The sequence below is a fragment of the Aspergillus mulundensis genome (assembly GCF_003369625.1).
Source record: "Aspergillus mulundensis strain DSM 5745 chromosome Unknown scaffold_10, whole genome shotgun sequence".
In the NCBI taxonomy this organism is placed as follows: Eukaryota; Fungi; Ascomycota; class Eurotiomycetes; order Eurotiales; family Aspergillaceae; genus Aspergillus; species Aspergillus mulundensis.
The window spans coordinates 1,501,393-1,517,588 of NW_020797898.1; the positions used below are offsets into that span (position 1 = coordinate 1,501,393).

Sequence of the window (16,196 nt, forward strand, 5' to 3'; positions counted from 1 at the left end):
ATCCATCGACCTTTCCCTCTTTTCATCCATAAGCCCAACACACACCATCTTCTTTTCTCATCAACATGGACAGCGAGACTGCGGCGCGGGTGACCTGCACCGACCTCGCCTTCATCACATCGCGGCCGCCGGATGTGCCATGCAAGAACAGAATCGTCGCGGTCTGCGGCATCTACGACTGTCCAGCGGACAACGATGCTGCTGCACCCTACCGCGATGGCTTTATCCTGAGCGACTTTTACCTTTTCTACCATCTACTCTTTCCCACGCGTAAGCTTTCATGCCCGATCTCGTTATAGCCTGGGTACCGATGCTGACCTTTGTCATTTTTAGACACACACAGCACAAATCAGATCTGGCTCACGGCCGAGTCCGCTGAAGGACTAGTGGAGAAGTACACCGAATACGCACACGGAAGCCCAAGAGGGGAGAGAAGGGTGGTTCTGGACGCCTCGTTCCTCCCCCTTGACGCCGGTCTCGGGAGCATGCGGGTGGTAGAAGCGGACATGCTGTTAGATCGGTTTGTCGAGACTGTTCGCGAGCAGGCCCGTTTGTCTGTGCAGAACGACGAGACGCTGATTCTGCTGATATTTGCGCATGGGCAGGGAACAACTGGCAAAGTTCTGTTGGGGGGCAACACGAAGACAGGGAAACCACACTTGTTGTCAATGGATGTTTTGAAGCGGACGCTCCCAAAAGAGGCCAAAGTCACCCTCATGATGACATCTTGCTATTCCGGAAGCTGGCTGGTCCAGCCCAGCGTGCAATACGCCACGCACTTGAATGTCACAGGAGTAGCCTGGTCAGGCCCAAGCCGCAAAACACGCTCCTGGGCAGTGAGCAAAAGCCTAGGGCGTGCCTGCGGTACTTCTGTTGCCAGTGCGCTTCTCCATAATCTCATCAGTATTGAGGAAACCGATGAAGCAGAGGGGGACGCGTTGGAGGATCCGACATACATAAGCTTCTGTGACGCGATATACCAAAAGGCCAAGGCTCTGGATCGATTTAGCCCTCACCAGCAAGTTTACTTTTCGGCCCAGGATGACGAATGGGAGACTCAGTGGGCCAAACGGACTGGGGCCCCCCTGGCTGGGTACAAGGCCCGCTGGGAAGCCCTAAGGGTGCTATCGCGCGGCGATTTCGACGACTCGAACCCAGCAAGCCAAACCGCAAGCTACCGAGAGACTTTCTTGCACCGAGAGTACGAGCTCCGTGCTCGCGAGTACTGCGAAGCCAAGCCGGGGCCTAATAACGTGGCGTCCAACGTCAGCCTTCACGCCACGATCGGTCATTTCTTCGGCCGGTTTGAGAGGAGCATACCCCGTGATAAATTGAGACTGGAGTACGACCTTGCCAGGATCAAGGGCCGTCTCGCACAAATGGGGGAAGTTGACGAGCTGATCGTGGCAATGGCGCTGGATTTCCCCTCCTGCTTGACATATTCATGGGAGGAGGATTATCACCCTGATCCAGCCCTCGACAAGAAGGTCAGCGCGGCGTTCCATCTGGTAGCCAATGCACATCTGATCCGCGACTTCTTCAATCCCCATTTCTACAAGCCCATTCGGGTGCTGGCAATTGCGCTGGCGCAGAACTGCGAGACCGAGGCGGAGATGATGAAGCGCATAGAGATAGCGCAGGATTGTATGGTTACCTGGCTCTACCACTGTCCAAGTGTATGCTAACCTCATCACAGTTAAAGCGCAGCGCGACGAGTTTCTTCTTCCGCGTGTGGGTGCCGCCCATCTACTTGACGACCCCGAGGTCCAGGCAGAGACGCACTCCCTCGCGGCCGCTATGCGAGCCCTCGGCCACCGCGTGCGAGTCAAGATTAACTCGCAGACCCCTTCGCATAGGGGATACCAGGCAGTGCCGCAGGCCTGAGTAAAGAAACTGGAACCATGGTTGGCGGAATGCTTTGTTAAAAGCCCCTGGTAATTCATGTACTTCTACCACATTGAGAGTAATATGGATGCTGAGGAAGGTTTCCCCAACACCCCCCTTGGTCAGTTATCTGGCTATGAACGAGAGCGCCCGCTGTATCATGAGCTGTAGCAGGAGAGACACGTCGCTAGGCTTGACCACCCTTCTGAACTTCATTTCTTTCCACAATATCAAGCTAATCGCCATGCGGGACATATTCAGGTCAGATCTGTTTTCTTCAACTCTACTTAACAAGTTAAGGGTATAGATTAACACTTCTAGCCTGTACTATTTAGACCAGAATACGGCTTGTAGGAAAGGATACTGCGTAATGTCAAGAAGCGGAAAAGTGAACTAGGCGTGGCTGTGTAGCGGCTTCCCTCTCACTTACCTACACACGCTGTCCTTCCCATCAGCTCTCCACAGCTTGGTCTCATACTTTCTTCAGACTCAATCTGCCCAAGAAGACCAGTCGGAAGACGAAGATCTACGCACGGCGCAGTCAAATCCCGTCTCGCCTGCAATGACTTCAGCACCCCGCACCCAGCGAGCCCCAGCAACACCGAATGCACTCCCAAGCCATAAGCGGAAATCGCAGGACCAGGCACAGGAAACCGTCGAGACTCCTGGCGACGAGGAAGAACACCCTCCCAACCTCCTCAACGCCCGAAACCCCGAAGCCCCAGCTCAACAGCCCGAGTACTCCGAGGCTCCCGGCAACCCCGTACAACACAACAACCTCAACCACAACAACACCAACCCTCCCGACAAAGAACCCAAGAGAACCTACCCCTGTCTCCGCTGCGCAAATCACTACTAGACCGCAGACGCACGCACAGACACAATCCTCGCAAAGCCCTGCATCCGCAAGAAGCCCGGACAAAGATGCGAGTCGTGCAGCGGCGCGAGCAGCAAATGCAAAGAGCTCTCCCCGGGGCTCTACGCGCGGTTCAACAGGCTTCGCGACCTCGACGCCAGCAAGGATAATCTCGTCGAGGCAAGCAAGGAGTTCGCGGAGTACGCGATTGCGTTTGAGCGGCGGGTTGCGCGGGAGGACGAGAGTCTGAGGCTCCTGCGGTCGATTAATCGGCACTTGTTTCACTTGAGGGGCATGCTTGGGGCGGAGTTGGGGAGGGGCGAGTTGGACGAGGCCCAGGAGCTGGTTTGGCCGTGTGTTGATGGGGGCGCTGGGGGGGATAATGCTTGATTGTTTTAGATTGGGCTTTCTTGATTGATGAGTACTCACCTGTGGCTTTTGTCCCGTCGGTCTGGATTGAGGATACTACAATATCTACAAGCCCGAGCAGGGAATCTAGGCGCTCATAGTGCCACATGTTCTTTGGTAGGGCATGTTCTTTCCAAGTCGGTACGGGCGTTCTCTGGTCCGACCGTTCTTTGGCAAACCCTGTTCTTTGATGCAGACCGAGGCCAACCCCAGATTCTTGAGGTTTTTGAAGTGTCCTCTTCCATGCCCTTTGCTGCTGCTGTTTGAAACTGACGAGAATCCGGCTTCGAGGTCGAGCAAGCTGCTGAGGTATAGAATGCAATAAATTTCGAGATTGGATTTTCAAATATCATCATCATCCCTCCGATTTCGTCTTTTCGTCTTCTTTATCGCAAAGGCTCACAGGGCCAGGCAGCGCTCGAGGCAAGGCCAGCATAAATGGAAGCGTTTACCCCCTGCCGCACAGAAGAGTATTGCTCTTCCTTCACAACTGTCACCCTTCACAAAGCGACATCCACAGATCGAAACCATGTCCGCGGAACTCAAACGTCCAACTGATGTGGAGGTCGCTGCCGACGCAGGTCAAATCCTCCAGAAGGCCCAGATCCCCAACATTCTCATGGGCTGGACGGTGATGCGCCTCTACACGGGGCCCTGCAATTTTCGGCTAGGGGTGAGTACATCCCCGATTCCATTCTATACTGCCCCTGTTTCCCAGGTATCCCATACCGAATATTCTCTGCTCTCCTCCAGGACATTACATTCGTGATCCCCGACGCCCTGCTCGACGCAGCAAGAGACGCCCTGTCCGACGCAGCAAGAGGCGTTCATACCGAGGATGAAAAATACTGGACACCCTGCTTAACTACCCGAAAGACTCCGCAAAAGCCGTGGCTGCCGCAAACCCAAAGTACACACGCTGCACCAAGGAAACCTGCATGGAGCTCCTGGAGCTGCGACAGGACCACCCAGAGTACATGCCCGGGTCCGGTGACAAGCTCTCACGCCACCCCAATCCCGCCCACCACTTCCACATCAACTACTACATAGCCGTGTATCTGGTCCCGCAGTCCGAGAACCTCTGGTGGCTCCCAGAGACAAGCATGCAGCCGGGGCTCCCCGACCCAAACCTCAACCCGTACGTCACGCTTTCCACCGACAGCAGCCTGCCCTTCCCCGACCACTGGCGCGACCTGTTTCCCCTGCGCGTGCTAAAGACGGGCACCTTTATCGAGGCCATCCTCCACCTCTGGATGCGTGATAACCGCCGCCAACACGAGACCGACCTCTGGATGTTCTGGGACGGACTGGCCGGGTCGCTCCAGCACGGCCCTGCCTCGCAGGTGCACCTGCGCGATGGATTCCAGCGGGCCTGGGACTTTTGCCGTGGCGAATTCGACCACTTGTACCAGAAAGCTATAAAGCGCGGTATTGATGTGGATTGTCATTTCCACCTCATCGGTCTGATCCAGCTCCGCGAGCAGCTGCGGAAGGATGGTAGGTTCCCACTGGAGCTGAAGGAGGTTGGGTTGCCTGACACTCGGTGGCTTGATGGGTTGTAGATGGCAGTTTTTACCTTGTTGGAAGTGACGGTGGATGCCTGATTTGGTTGATGTGTTTGGTCTGTGGGACATTGCTGGTCTTATTTGGTTTTTGTTTGGTTTGGCTTTTTTGGTCTGTTGTCTAGTCATTCCATTTTGCGTGTTTGTTCTGCTCTAGACTGTTAGGCTTGAACTGTTCGGGCTTTTTCTGCGTTTGATAAGTTTGATTAATATAAAATAAAGAAAATAACCAGCCTGGGGTGGCACCTCTGGCTGGAAGAACTCAAGTATCCCGCAGTCCCATCATAACGCCAATATAACAGACCAAGTGGTACATCCTCGTTCTTTATCTAGAAAAATATCACCCGCTAAGGACTGACTGCTTATCTCCGAATCCTATTCTCTGGACACGCCTGCCTCTCCTTATTCCCCCAGGCTCGCATCAACTGCCTTGCCCAGGGAGTGTCTGAGACAGCATAGCTAGGGCCGTTAGGGACGAGGTGACCGAAAACCCATGCTTTGATAACCCGGAGCTTGGGTGCACTTCTGAGAAAGAGAATCTCATACGGCACATCACCGCCAGGTCCGACGGCGTGTTTCTCTGGGTGACCCTTATCCTCTAGGGAAATGTGGTGTCTTTGGGCCTTGCTCGGGGTCATAAAAAGATCTTCTGTTGGGAGATTAGAGATTATTCATGTTGTACTATAGTATGGAATAAAGTATAGGAGCATCGAGCCTTTGCGTACCATAGAGTCCTTGATGCGTTTCTGAGATTTTACTTCAAATATTACCATAAGTATAAGGGTCTCTATAGCAACTTTAAATTTGTTAAGATGTACGAGAACGCCAGTGTCAGAATGGACCAGCTTGTAGCTGGAGGGATAATGTAATAGACTAACTTTCAGGATTTATTAGATTCTCATATACAACAACAAACTTTCTGCGTATGTATGCATGCAAGCCCTAATAAGCAATAACGCCGGGATATCTTATAGAACGCCAAACAAATCACAATCCAAGAACAAACCAAAAAACCACCTACTGCTCAATCCTCAACCTTTCAAACAACTCCCCCAACCCTCTGGTTGAATCAAACACGGGAACCTGAAACTCAGCCCGGAGACCAGCTGCAGCTGCACCATCTGCCCTCGAATTTCTCCCATACGCCCTCAACACCTCCTCATCCACAGCCAAATACCCATCATCCGGCTTCCCCCTCTCCGCAAGCCCCCGGAACTCCCGCTCACTATACCTCGCATCCCCAACAAGCCGCATTACAACCTCCCCCGTCGTAAGACCCACCCCCTGCATCCGCGCAAACAGCCTCGCAACAAAGAAGTTGTTCGGCCCCCGCGTCAGCGCCCGGAACTCCCCCTCAAACCACTCCAGATACGCCCCAGGCATCTGCCCCAGATAGCTGAACGCCCCGAACGCCCGGTCGTCCAGCGTGTCCGACGCGGCCGCGTCGTAGACAAGCTCCCAGCTCATGCCTAGCACCGAGTCCCAGTCCATGCCCCCGCCTTGGATCCGGCGGAGGCTGTAGGAGCGCGAGTGCCGTGTCCCTGGGGCATGCAGGAAGATCGTCCAGTTGGGCGGGGTTTCGTTTTCGTGTTTGGTGGGGCGCGCGGTCGCGACGATTACTTCGTAGGTTGAGGGTGTGTCTGTCTTCTTTTGGGTCTGGTTCTGGGTCTTGCTCTGGCGTGTGCGTATGGCTAGGGCGGGGTGGTTGGCGGCTTGGGCGAGGGCTGTGCGTTGCTCGGAGATCAGGCGCAGGGCGGCGGAGAGGGATTGGGCGACGGAGGTGAAGGTGCAGGTGGCGGCGGTGGATTGAGACATGGTATCTGGGCTAATGTTGATTCTTGGTTGGGATCAACTGTGTCTATGGCAGGTGGTAAGCATGCTGGGGCCTCGAGGGTTCGAGGGTCTGATATACCTGATGCCGATGAGGCTTTGTGTTGGCGTGATAAACAAGAGCACATCCGACAATAGAGATTTCTTTGATTATCACTTCGGTGCACTAAAACGCCAGTCAAAGCGCTTTGATTGTGGCAGACATTCACAAGGACTACCGCTTTGACATCATGACCGTCAATAACCAGTCTCTTTGTCCTGTTTATGAATGGTCTTTGTAAAACTCCCTAGGTTGAGTCCTACACAATAAACATTGACCGGGCAGATATAGCATATAAGGCCGCTAACTACAGCCTCGACACCCAGTTCATCCCATCAGATCAGTTTTCGCCTCATCCATTCACCATATCTTACACCTTACCCATCCAACCAAACCACCAACGAAACCTCAATCTACCAACCAACACCACCACCATGTCTCTCCGTGTTATCACCCAATACATCCCATCCGCCCGCCAGCTCAAGGCCTCAGCCTGGGATCTAGTTGAGCCCTTCATCACGACGGTCGACGTGGACGGCGTCACTGAAAACGGGACCTTCCGTCGAGGTCCGCTGTTCTCACGCCGTGCACAATGGTGCATCCCCCTGAACATCATGATGTTCCTCTTCTATATTAATATTCTCCCTGAGGACCTATGGCACATTGGTGCCTTCACTACCGCCTTCACCTGCCTCCTCGCGCTCATGCAGCGTGAATCAGCGACAGGGACTCTTGTGCGGTTTTGTCCGCAACGGGCAAAAGTGATTGTCCGCGCGGCAATCCTCTACGTGCTTTGCTATGCTGTTCTTCCGACTGGATCGTTTTACATCGCTGGTCCTTGGTGTTGCGTGTACCTTAGCGTCTTGTTGCTTAGCGAGCGTGGGTACGGGTATGAGCGCGATGGGTTGTGGACTCCACGTCTGCAAGTGAAAGTCTTCCTCGTGGCGATCGCCATGACGGCTCTGGAGATTGTCGTTTCACCTGCGGCTGAACTACGTGCGCAGTAAGTTGGCTTCTATCTGAAGTACAAGCTTTTTTCTTTTTCCATGAAGCGTGAAGGGATGGATTAATGCCGGGGCTGCATAGCATAGCATAGCCATGACCACGCTCGTTTATCAAAGGAGATTACTCAATAGTGTCCCAATTGACATTCTTCATACTGTCATTTATTTCTTCCTTACTATACCTACCGTATATCCAAGTAATAAAACCCAAGCTTAAAAGCTCATAAGCATGAAACCATCTTGATCCTTATAGTTCCAAAACAGCCGCATCTAGTTAGGCAGTGTCCAAGAGCAGCCTATACTCCCTTGTCTATCCTTGCCTAGCAGCACACGAGCCCAGAGCTGGTACAACGATAAACATCTGGAGACATGTCCTCCAGGCAATTCGACCGGGATCTTCAGCGCCAGGTCTTTAGTACCAAGATATCCATCACAATCAAGCGCGACCTCGCGAGATGGAGCTTGCTTTCACATTTGCAGTCAAATAAAGATGCTTTATGTACAGAGGCCCCCTGTAGGACAGCGGTAAGTTTTGCTTTGCTAAGAAGAGCGAACTAAAAAATGCAGTAATGCCACCCTGGGGCAGCCTTCTGGGGTGTTTCTGCTCTTGCACAGGAGGTTGATACTTGGGCTTGCAGGGTTCGGTGGATTGTCTAGTTACTGGTTGCAAGGCATGATACCTGGTACCACCGACTTAGATTTAAAGGGAAAAATGCTAAATAAAAATTTTTTCTCTTTCCGAGTCTTCCCACTTGGTCGTGGTCCGCTCAACCTCTTAAGACCAGGGCCTAGCAGGTTTTCTTGCGCCCAATCCATATATTACTGCTTATAACAAATTAAATATTCTTGGCTTACGGTAGTAGAGCAATCTACTCAGGAGCATGGAAATTGCTGTAAGATGAAGGAAGGGTTGTGATGTCTTTCTACTCTATTCTACCTGTACGGGTGCCTATAGGTAGGGCACAGTTCAAGCTAGCCCTAAGTTAGCACGCCGGATTCATTATCCACTATGAACAAATGAAAGTTCTCAAGCAGTCCTATCTATGACACTACGGTATTGGAAAAAAGGCAGAGCTTCTTTCCTCATTCTAACCTCCTCTCTTCTTACAATTGCCTTTCCTCTTTGGGACTAAGATTCCGCAATGCATGCTAAACTAACTCGGAATGGCCGTTCGCATTTCTTACAGAGCTTCGCCAAACCACGCCTATCAAGACTACATGGAAAATTGCTGCGGCCAATTGTGAAACCAGTAGAGACTGGCGTATTGCCTGATTTACTACCTGATTCCCTCTAACATGCATCAGGCCGGTTCCCATCGCTTGACATGGGCATCAAGGTCTCGTCCACACTAAAAGACCATGCAGTGTTGAACTATTATCTCACGTGCTCTTGCAAATCTCTACAAGGATTAATTGAGCAACTCCCAGGGATAAGTCCAGCCTTTCTGATTAGTTAGATCTCAAAGCGCAATACCTGTGACCTCTTGCAGCGAGGGAATTGTCGGGCACACCTGTTGCAGGCGGCGCTGGTGGCATCCTCCCAACTGGCCTTGCACAGTGGCTGCTGTACTGCAGTTCTATTCTCAGAAGGGCCTTATCTGGAGGCTGACCATCTCTGATGTGTGGAGAGTAAGGCTTCTTTCTGATAACTCCTGGCCAGGAACACCTTTTACTGTCATCGGTCATCTGCGAGCCTTGGGCTCTTTTTGGCTGAATAACCCACCGACCTAGTCGAGAATCAAGTTCTATTCTATTGCGGTAGTCCAACTGTACGTTTGGACTTAGTAGGTGTCATACTGCTCGTGCTGTGCTGCCCGGATAAGTCAATATCGGCGAGATAAGTAGCAGGCATAGACATTCCCGAGCCCTATGCTATATTTGCGATATTTTGGTCAGACTGTCATTTATTGAAACAAGCTTGGTGGTTGACGGCCTTCCTCGTCGTTCCTTACAGGGCACTGATGCTCAGTGCCGCGGAGTCAAGGGGTCATAGAACTGCACTACTCGCGAATGTTTGAGCTAAGGGTTTGCGCCGTGATGGTACTCAAATATAGGAGGCTTACCTACCGTTCATCTGGCTTCGCCGCCTCACTTGCTCTCAGCTGTAGAGCAGTAACCTAAACTCTGACATTGAGCCATCCTCACCTCGCGCAAAAGAGGATGCCCATATGTTACAGGGATAAACACATGGCAGTAGAGATCGGGATTTATCAGTGATGGGTGAGTCTCGTTCCATAGTAGTCAATACTCATCGCTGTAGAGTATCTGGTTCGGCTCTTGATTGTATGAGTGCACTACGCTCGGAAGTTAGGGCTAGCTTCGATGCCCCGGCCGTGGTACCTTAATAGGCCCACACAGTGGAGCAGCAGCCACACAAGCAAAAAAGCAAAAAGAAGATGCGATGCATCATCCGTGAATCGAACACGGGCCTCATCGATGGCAACGATGAATTCTACCACTAGACCAATGATGCTTCTTGTTGAAAAAAGTGGTGCTTTTTGCAGTAATGTCACAGAATCAATAGCAGTATAGACAGGTCTGTAGTGCCTGAAATTACAGCGCTCAGCGATTGATTGGGGAAATCTCAATAGTCAAGATCGTTCAATACAATATATAGTATAATCATGTGCTTCTCGTACCTAGATATGAGCTAGAAGAGCCAGCCAATAAGTAACCCACGGATATTTCTACCCTCCTTGTCGCATACATATATATATTTGAGTCTGGTTACGATGCTCAACCTCCTGTGACCATACGCCCAGAAAGTCAGGTCGATTCTACCCCATTCCATAACTCGCCGGGTATACTGATATTATTGACCCTGTTTATCGAAAGTCCAATAACGTTCCTCGCTCAGACAGAGCCTCAGCATGGCATGGCAATGCCTCCACGGCCCTAAAAACGCAGTGCAAGCACTGTCTTGCTTCCAATGCCAATTCTTTATACGTCATAATTCCATGCCCTCTAGACTCTAAAAGTACAGTTTAAAGCACTGCTACCTTTCCCAATGATCTTGGTACTCTATTAAACTGGATTTTCCCCAGCGCGATTGTTCTTCCTCTCTAAATAACTTCCAGTCCAAGACCTTTAGTGCGCATATTTGAGATAACACTCCATAACATTGGTATGGCAGTCCTTCGTCAACGCCCCGCAGCGACTAAAACTGCAGTGCAAACATCGAGAGCCCCGGCCTCATACCTCTCGACTCAGCTCGATACCCTCTACAACCCTAGCCCCCGTTGCGTCTAAAGATGCAGTGCAAAGAGCCTCCCGACCCTCCCTTTCGGAAAAGTGCCCGTCTTCTCAGTACCAAACCTCAGCATCTAAAATTGCAGTGCATATGCAGTACTCCCGAGCACGCATGGTGGCGTTAACTAGTTTACCATCCCGGTCAAATGTCCCTTCCTAACGCCCAAGGCATCCCAAGGTCCAGATTGGTCTTTTCCATCGTGTGATTTATTGATTTTACCCATGCCATGACCAGGAAGCAGCAGCAAAATAGATATGTTATGACAAGGGGTGTAGGTACGGTACGAGGCCACGTGACCGACGAAGCCCTTGCTCCCGTCCATTGTCAAAATCCATGGATGGCATATTTGCTTCTATTTCCATGTATTCTACTCAGTGCTCTTTACCACGCATTTGGAGATTTATGGCAGTTTTTACAGAGTATTAAGCTGTTCGTGGCGGCGGCGTTGGCGCGGCAGGGCTACTTATCTACCAGGTGGCTGGTGTGCCGCAATTGCAGCGTTACTACCGTAAAGAAGATAAAGCCAAGACGGGATTACTGCTAGTCCTAGCCATAAACACGCTTTGGATAACCTCGAAAGGGCTCTAGGTATAGATCATCTCACTTTAATGGTATAGTCCGTTCTTCACCCAATCAGTATACACTGAATTAGAACTGCAGTATCCAAGCAAAACCACTTCAAAATCCTCACGCAATATCCGGCATAACCTTTGCTATCTCTCCAGCCATAAGGTTAAACCCCTTCTGTTCCCGTCCCTGCTGGCTTGCAGTTCTCAGCAGATTCTCCTCGAAATCCATCTTACTCAGTGTCAGCTTGTGCATTGGCTGCGAACACATATCCTACCAAAAGAAATCAGCCAATCTGATAGCGCGAGCAACAGCCTGACTCTCTACACTTGGATTCCACTGCGGCTCAACGATAAACACTCTATTCACCGACTGGGGTTCAGACCGAATGCTCCAGTTCCGGCTGTCATGACTAGAACGGGGAACGTTGCTGGTCCCGTCACGCGTTCCATCGAAGCGGTCGAGGATTTGTTGGCGCTTCGAGGAAAGTGCCTTGCCGTCGATGCGACGGAAGCGGGTTTTCGCAGAACGGAGATGGCGCGCTATAAGGTCGAGGGTGCGGGTCCAGTAGGTGAGATTATGCTGTGGTTGTGGTTAGTGGTGGGCTTTAAAGAAGGGTATTGGGACAGGGGTACCTTTGCGTGGAGTCCAGGTTCCGTTGGATAACCGCGTTAAGAGTCTGCATCTTGAACGAGCACCCTTCCGACAGGAGATAGCTCTTGAGCATGGGGGATATCCGAATTTGGCCGTCTGAGGGACTGGCATAGCGGGCAGTGCACCCTGCCATCTGCTCGTTGTACAATGCCCATGCAGCAATCCTCGCACAGAGCATGTCCGCGCTTCTCAATATGCTGTGGACTCCTCTCCCTTGAAATAACGGCCAGTGGCTGACGGCACCCTAGGCACCGATCCCAGCTATTACGAGTCAGCGAGCGTACGGCATCTGCCTCCTCGTCGAGGAAGTTCCGTTTCGCCTAAGAGAGTCTGGGTTAATACGTCCTTGGCGAGGGTGTTGCATGTTGCGGTAACAATCTCGAATCGATCGCTGCTGTCTAGGGCTTCTTTGCGCGAGCGGCCATAGTAAAGCATGATCTTCATGCTGCCTTTGAGGTGACTGACGGTGTCAGCCTGCAAAATATGCTAGTAGGGAGAGTACCTACTGCTCAGTCTTTTTCTTTATACGTTGATTAATACTGCTATTTTTAGCTTGTTATCCGGCAGACCTGGCAGAATAACGGACCTCTTGAGGGGACAACAACCAGCATAGCCCGACAAGTGGTCTTAGCCAGGGCTGTATCTGGCAGCCTCTTGCGATGCTTAGGGTAACCCACTCACGGGCATCGTGCATTGTCTTTCCTATAAGAATAAGCATGGTAGGTGGCTTTCCCATACCCATCTTGTTAGCAAGAAATTCCCCGTCACTCTTGTCTGGGTGTTCGCGCTCCGTGGTGTTGGTGATAACATGGCGGAAGCTGTGACGTTAGTGCATCTTTTATTGTATGTGGGTGGTTGTACACTTTCTCCCCGTTTACCATCTTTGGCTGCCATAAATGGTACTTATCCGAGATATTTCCCGTCTCACGCTGCGCTACAAAGTTGAGGGCTTCCTCTTGGTGTCTGAATTGGTTAGGATATTTTTTTTTGAACCAGGGGTTCTACTCACGGGTATAGAGCATTCCCAGTTTAGATTATGGCCCCCCTTGATCTTATGCAAGCGCTCGTGGCGCGTTACCGTAAAGACCCAAAGACCTTGGCTATTGTCTGCTTAAAGTCATGATCTTGTTTAGGCAGGGCCATAACTCCCTCTTCCTCCTGCTCAGCCTCGACCTTAAGAACTCCCTCTTCCCCCTTGGTATCACTCTCCTCCATCTCCTCCAGCCTCAGCATATGGGGGTTATCATATATAAAACCCGCTCTCACCATATCCAGAACCTGCAAAACAGATTGGACCTCGAAAGCTCTCCACCAACTTTATCCCGGTTGCTCTCAAGACCATAGACATTGACATTGACCCGAAACTTCGCGTCCTTTGCCTTGGCCGCTCTTCTCACAGCATCAACAACCGCACTAAGCTGCGCCAGGGCATCCAGCTTAAAGCCGGGTAGATCGCGAAGGCCATCAAGTGCTTTGACTATTTTCTCAAATAGATGGTTGAAACTCGTTCCGTTGGGGAAGGAGAGAAAGAGCTCGCCGTCCTCCGTTGAGCGCTGGATCCGGAATGTATGCGTGTTCGGGGATGGGTTGGCTCGCGCAGCTGAGTGACTTTTTCTTATAGGTCGGTGCCTTTTCCTAAGAGGCGGACTTGCTCGCGGATGATCTGGTCACATTAGTACTTGTGTTTCTTAGCTTTGGTATGGGTCCTGACTATTTTGTAGCAAATTTGCTGCCCGTCCGGTGTATTAGTGTTCCTTCTATAAAGATTGGCATTAGTGGTTTCGGCTAGGAGCTGCTTATCATAAAGCTCCCGGGGCGTGGTTATATACAATGTCCTACTAAATACTCTTGTATAATCCTCCGGCAGAGGGAGGAAGGATGTTTGCTTATAAAAGGCAAGGTTGATGTTGGCAGAAGAGGGAGACCCAAACTAATTAATAAATATTATATCCTAACTATTAAAAAGCTTGTCACAGGCCATGTTCTCCGGGTATGAGAATAAATCAATGGCATAACTTATGTTAGTTGGCCTGGTCTTGTTAGCGGTCTCTTTCTTTGATAATTCAAAGGTGTCTGTCAAGGGAGAATATACACAGACCATTGCTTAGGCCCATCGAGCCGCGGACGGACTCAAGAGCCCTCATCATGCCATAGATTTCCATTGTTGCCTCCTTGCTCCCCCGTCCCCACCGGGGCGGGTTTAAGAGACGCTTTAAAGGGTATGGTGAATTTTGCATTCCACTGTTACTATTACACCCGTGAGCGGCATACAAAATAATTGAAAGATACAATTCAATCTATAAAATAAGGTAAGAGACCCGCCACTATAAAAGAGGAAAACCGCGCCCCTCAAGGCTAAGGCTGAGGCTAAGGCTAGGGTATCTAAGCCATCTACCAACTGTCCTGTAGTCCTAGACACACTTAAAATGCAGTGTCAGCCCTATGGAGGGTGAGTCCCAGCCCGGGGGATCAATGTTTCAAGCGCCTATCTAACAACCACTGCCAGAGCGATACAACCCCCACCGTGCCCCATAACGCAGTGCAAGCCCACTAACACACGCACTAGACGACTTTACACAAGTGCCTTACCCCGGGATCTCTGAATCTCTGTCTTAAGATGCTGGCTTAGCATAAAAAGCTCACCAGCGGGATTACTACAGTAGTGATCAGGGCATCTAACTGGAAAACCCAACGCAGAACATGCCCTCCGTTACAGCCCGCCCCAGTCCTTATACACAAGCTCGCGTTCCGTCTGATCGATGACATTGAGGTGGTGGCTCGCAGTGTCGGCGACAGGATCCCGCTCACCCATCGGGGGTCTATATTAATCATGCTGTTGTGGTCGACCTTGCAACTCTTAAAGACCGATATGAAGAGTAAACATAGATTTAGGACCAGACCTGAATCAATGTCATATCCGCGCTGTGTACTGGTAGCTGCGGTCAGAAAACTGCATTCAGCCAAGGTTGTACATCCTGCAAGGAGAACGGAATCTGATGAACTGTTCTTGCAGAACTGAGACGGGAGATTCAGTTCATCAGTGAATATTTTCCGCAGTAGGACACCGAGGGATCTACCTTTGTCGAGGATCACTGCCCGTGGTCACGTGACCCGGGTGCTTGGCGCTCCCGAATATCTTCATGTTTTGTAGCCACCACCTAGCTTAGTTAATTAGTTAAGTTAATATAATTATTTATAGCTTATATTATTTCTTTTTTTAGGTTATAAGTCCTTGCTCTGCCTAGGTTTTATTACTTTTTTTTTTTATTTATAAATATATAAATTATAATTACTAGGCCAGCCCTAGTAACTATATTATTTTATATAAAAAATTTTTACTTATTTTTACCTTTAAGTTTAATACTTTAAGCATTAATACTATAATAAAAGGCTTTTTTATTATTACTAACAAGGTAAAAATTACTAACTTAATTATTAAGCTTAATAAAAAAAAATTATTTTTAATAAATAAAATTACTAAAGATTAGACTGTAAGGCTTTAACTTTTTTTTTTAGTAAGTTTTTTAAGGTAATTACCTAATGCCTGCAGAACCAGACCTTTATAACTTATAAAATAATAAATTTATTAAAAAAACCTATTATAAAAAAATAAAACTTAATAATAATATTAATATTTTTATAATAAAGATTAAATACCTGCGCGAAAAAATTATTATATATAATAAAAAATTAAAAAACATGTATAATAAAAAGATAAAAAAATATAATAAAAAAAAGTTTATAATACTTATAATTTTTTAAAATACTTATACTTTATTTATTCAGGCAAACCTTTATACTATATATAATTTAAAAAAGGCTTTTAATTTACTTAAAGCCTTTTATAAGCCTTGCAGCCATGTAATAGCTTATAATATTTAAAATAAGCTTTTTATAATAAAGCTTATAAATATATAAAATAAAATTATTTAGTTAAATAAATAAAAAAATACTATTATTAAATTAAGGTATTAAAAACTTAAGTTACCCCTTTAAATAAAGGTTTATTTTTTTTTTATTATAATTTAAAATATAAAGTCTTATAAAGCTTAAATTACTTAATTAAAAATATTTTATAATTTAATAATTTATAAAATAAAAAAAGTATATATTTTTTTTATAATACATGTAGCACTGTTAG

At 48.9% G+C, this 16,196-nt stretch overlaps 6 protein-coding genes across 6 annotated transcripts; 4 read left to right on the forward strand and 2 right to left on the reverse strand.

Moving 5' to 3' along the window:
- Positions 1-65: 65 nt before the first annotated feature.
- On the forward strand, positions 66-1,884 carry DSM5745_08869 (uncharacterized protein; the record flags this gene model as incomplete). Its single annotated transcript, XM_026750885.1, has 3 exons — positions 66-270; positions 334-1,644; positions 1,697-1,884. 3 exons carry the CDS (start codon positions 66-68, stop codon positions 1,882-1,884), a joined length of 1,704 nt encoding a protein of 567 aa, XP_026600898.1.
- A 562-nt stretch (positions 1,885-2,446) lies between these two features.
- DSM5745_08870 (uncharacterized protein) lies at positions 2,447-3,130 on the forward strand (the record flags this gene model as incomplete). Its single annotated transcript, XM_026750886.1, has 2 exons — positions 2,447-2,717; positions 2,751-3,130. The coding sequence occupies 2 exons, from the start codon at positions 2,447-2,449 to the stop codon at positions 3,128-3,130; spliced, it is 651 nt and encodes a 216-aa protein (XP_026600899.1).
- Positions 3,131-3,677: 547 nt separating this feature from the next.
- On the forward strand, positions 3,678-4,710 carry DSM5745_08871 (uncharacterized protein; the record flags this gene model as incomplete). Its single annotated transcript, XM_026750887.1, has 3 exons — positions 3,678-3,821; positions 3,902-4,058; positions 4,121-4,710. 3 exons carry the CDS (start codon positions 3,678-3,680, stop codon positions 4,708-4,710), a joined length of 891 nt encoding a protein of 296 aa, XP_026600900.1.
- Positions 4,711-5,727: 1,017 nt separating this feature from the next.
- On the reverse strand, positions 5,728-6,525 carry DSM5745_08872 (uncharacterized protein; the record flags this gene model as incomplete). Its single annotated transcript, XM_026750888.1, has 1 exon — positions 5,728-6,525. One exon carries the CDS (start codon positions 6,523-6,525, stop codon positions 5,728-5,730), a length of 798 nt encoding a protein of 265 aa, XP_026600901.1.
- A 489-nt stretch (positions 6,526-7,014) lies between these two features.
- On the forward strand, positions 7,015-7,587 carry DSM5745_08873 (uncharacterized protein; the record flags this gene model as incomplete). The annotated part of the gene is made up of 1 exon (XM_026750889.1): positions 7,015-7,587. One exon carries the CDS (start codon positions 7,015-7,017, stop codon positions 7,585-7,587), a length of 573 nt encoding a protein of 190 aa, XP_026600902.1.
- Positions 7,588-11,674: 4,087 nt separating this feature from the next.
- DSM5745_08874 (DEAD/DEAH box helicase) lies at positions 11,675-14,217 on the reverse strand (the record flags this gene model as incomplete). The annotated part of the gene is made up of 8 exons (XM_026750890.1): positions 11,675-11,983; positions 12,100-12,299; positions 12,340-12,529; positions 12,642-12,873; positions 12,917-13,018; positions 13,134-13,280; positions 13,334-13,718; positions 14,154-14,217. 8 exons carry the CDS (start codon positions 14,215-14,217, stop codon positions 11,675-11,677), a joined length of 1,629 nt encoding a protein of 542 aa, XP_026600903.1.
- Positions 14,218-16,196: the final 1,979 nt, after the last annotated feature.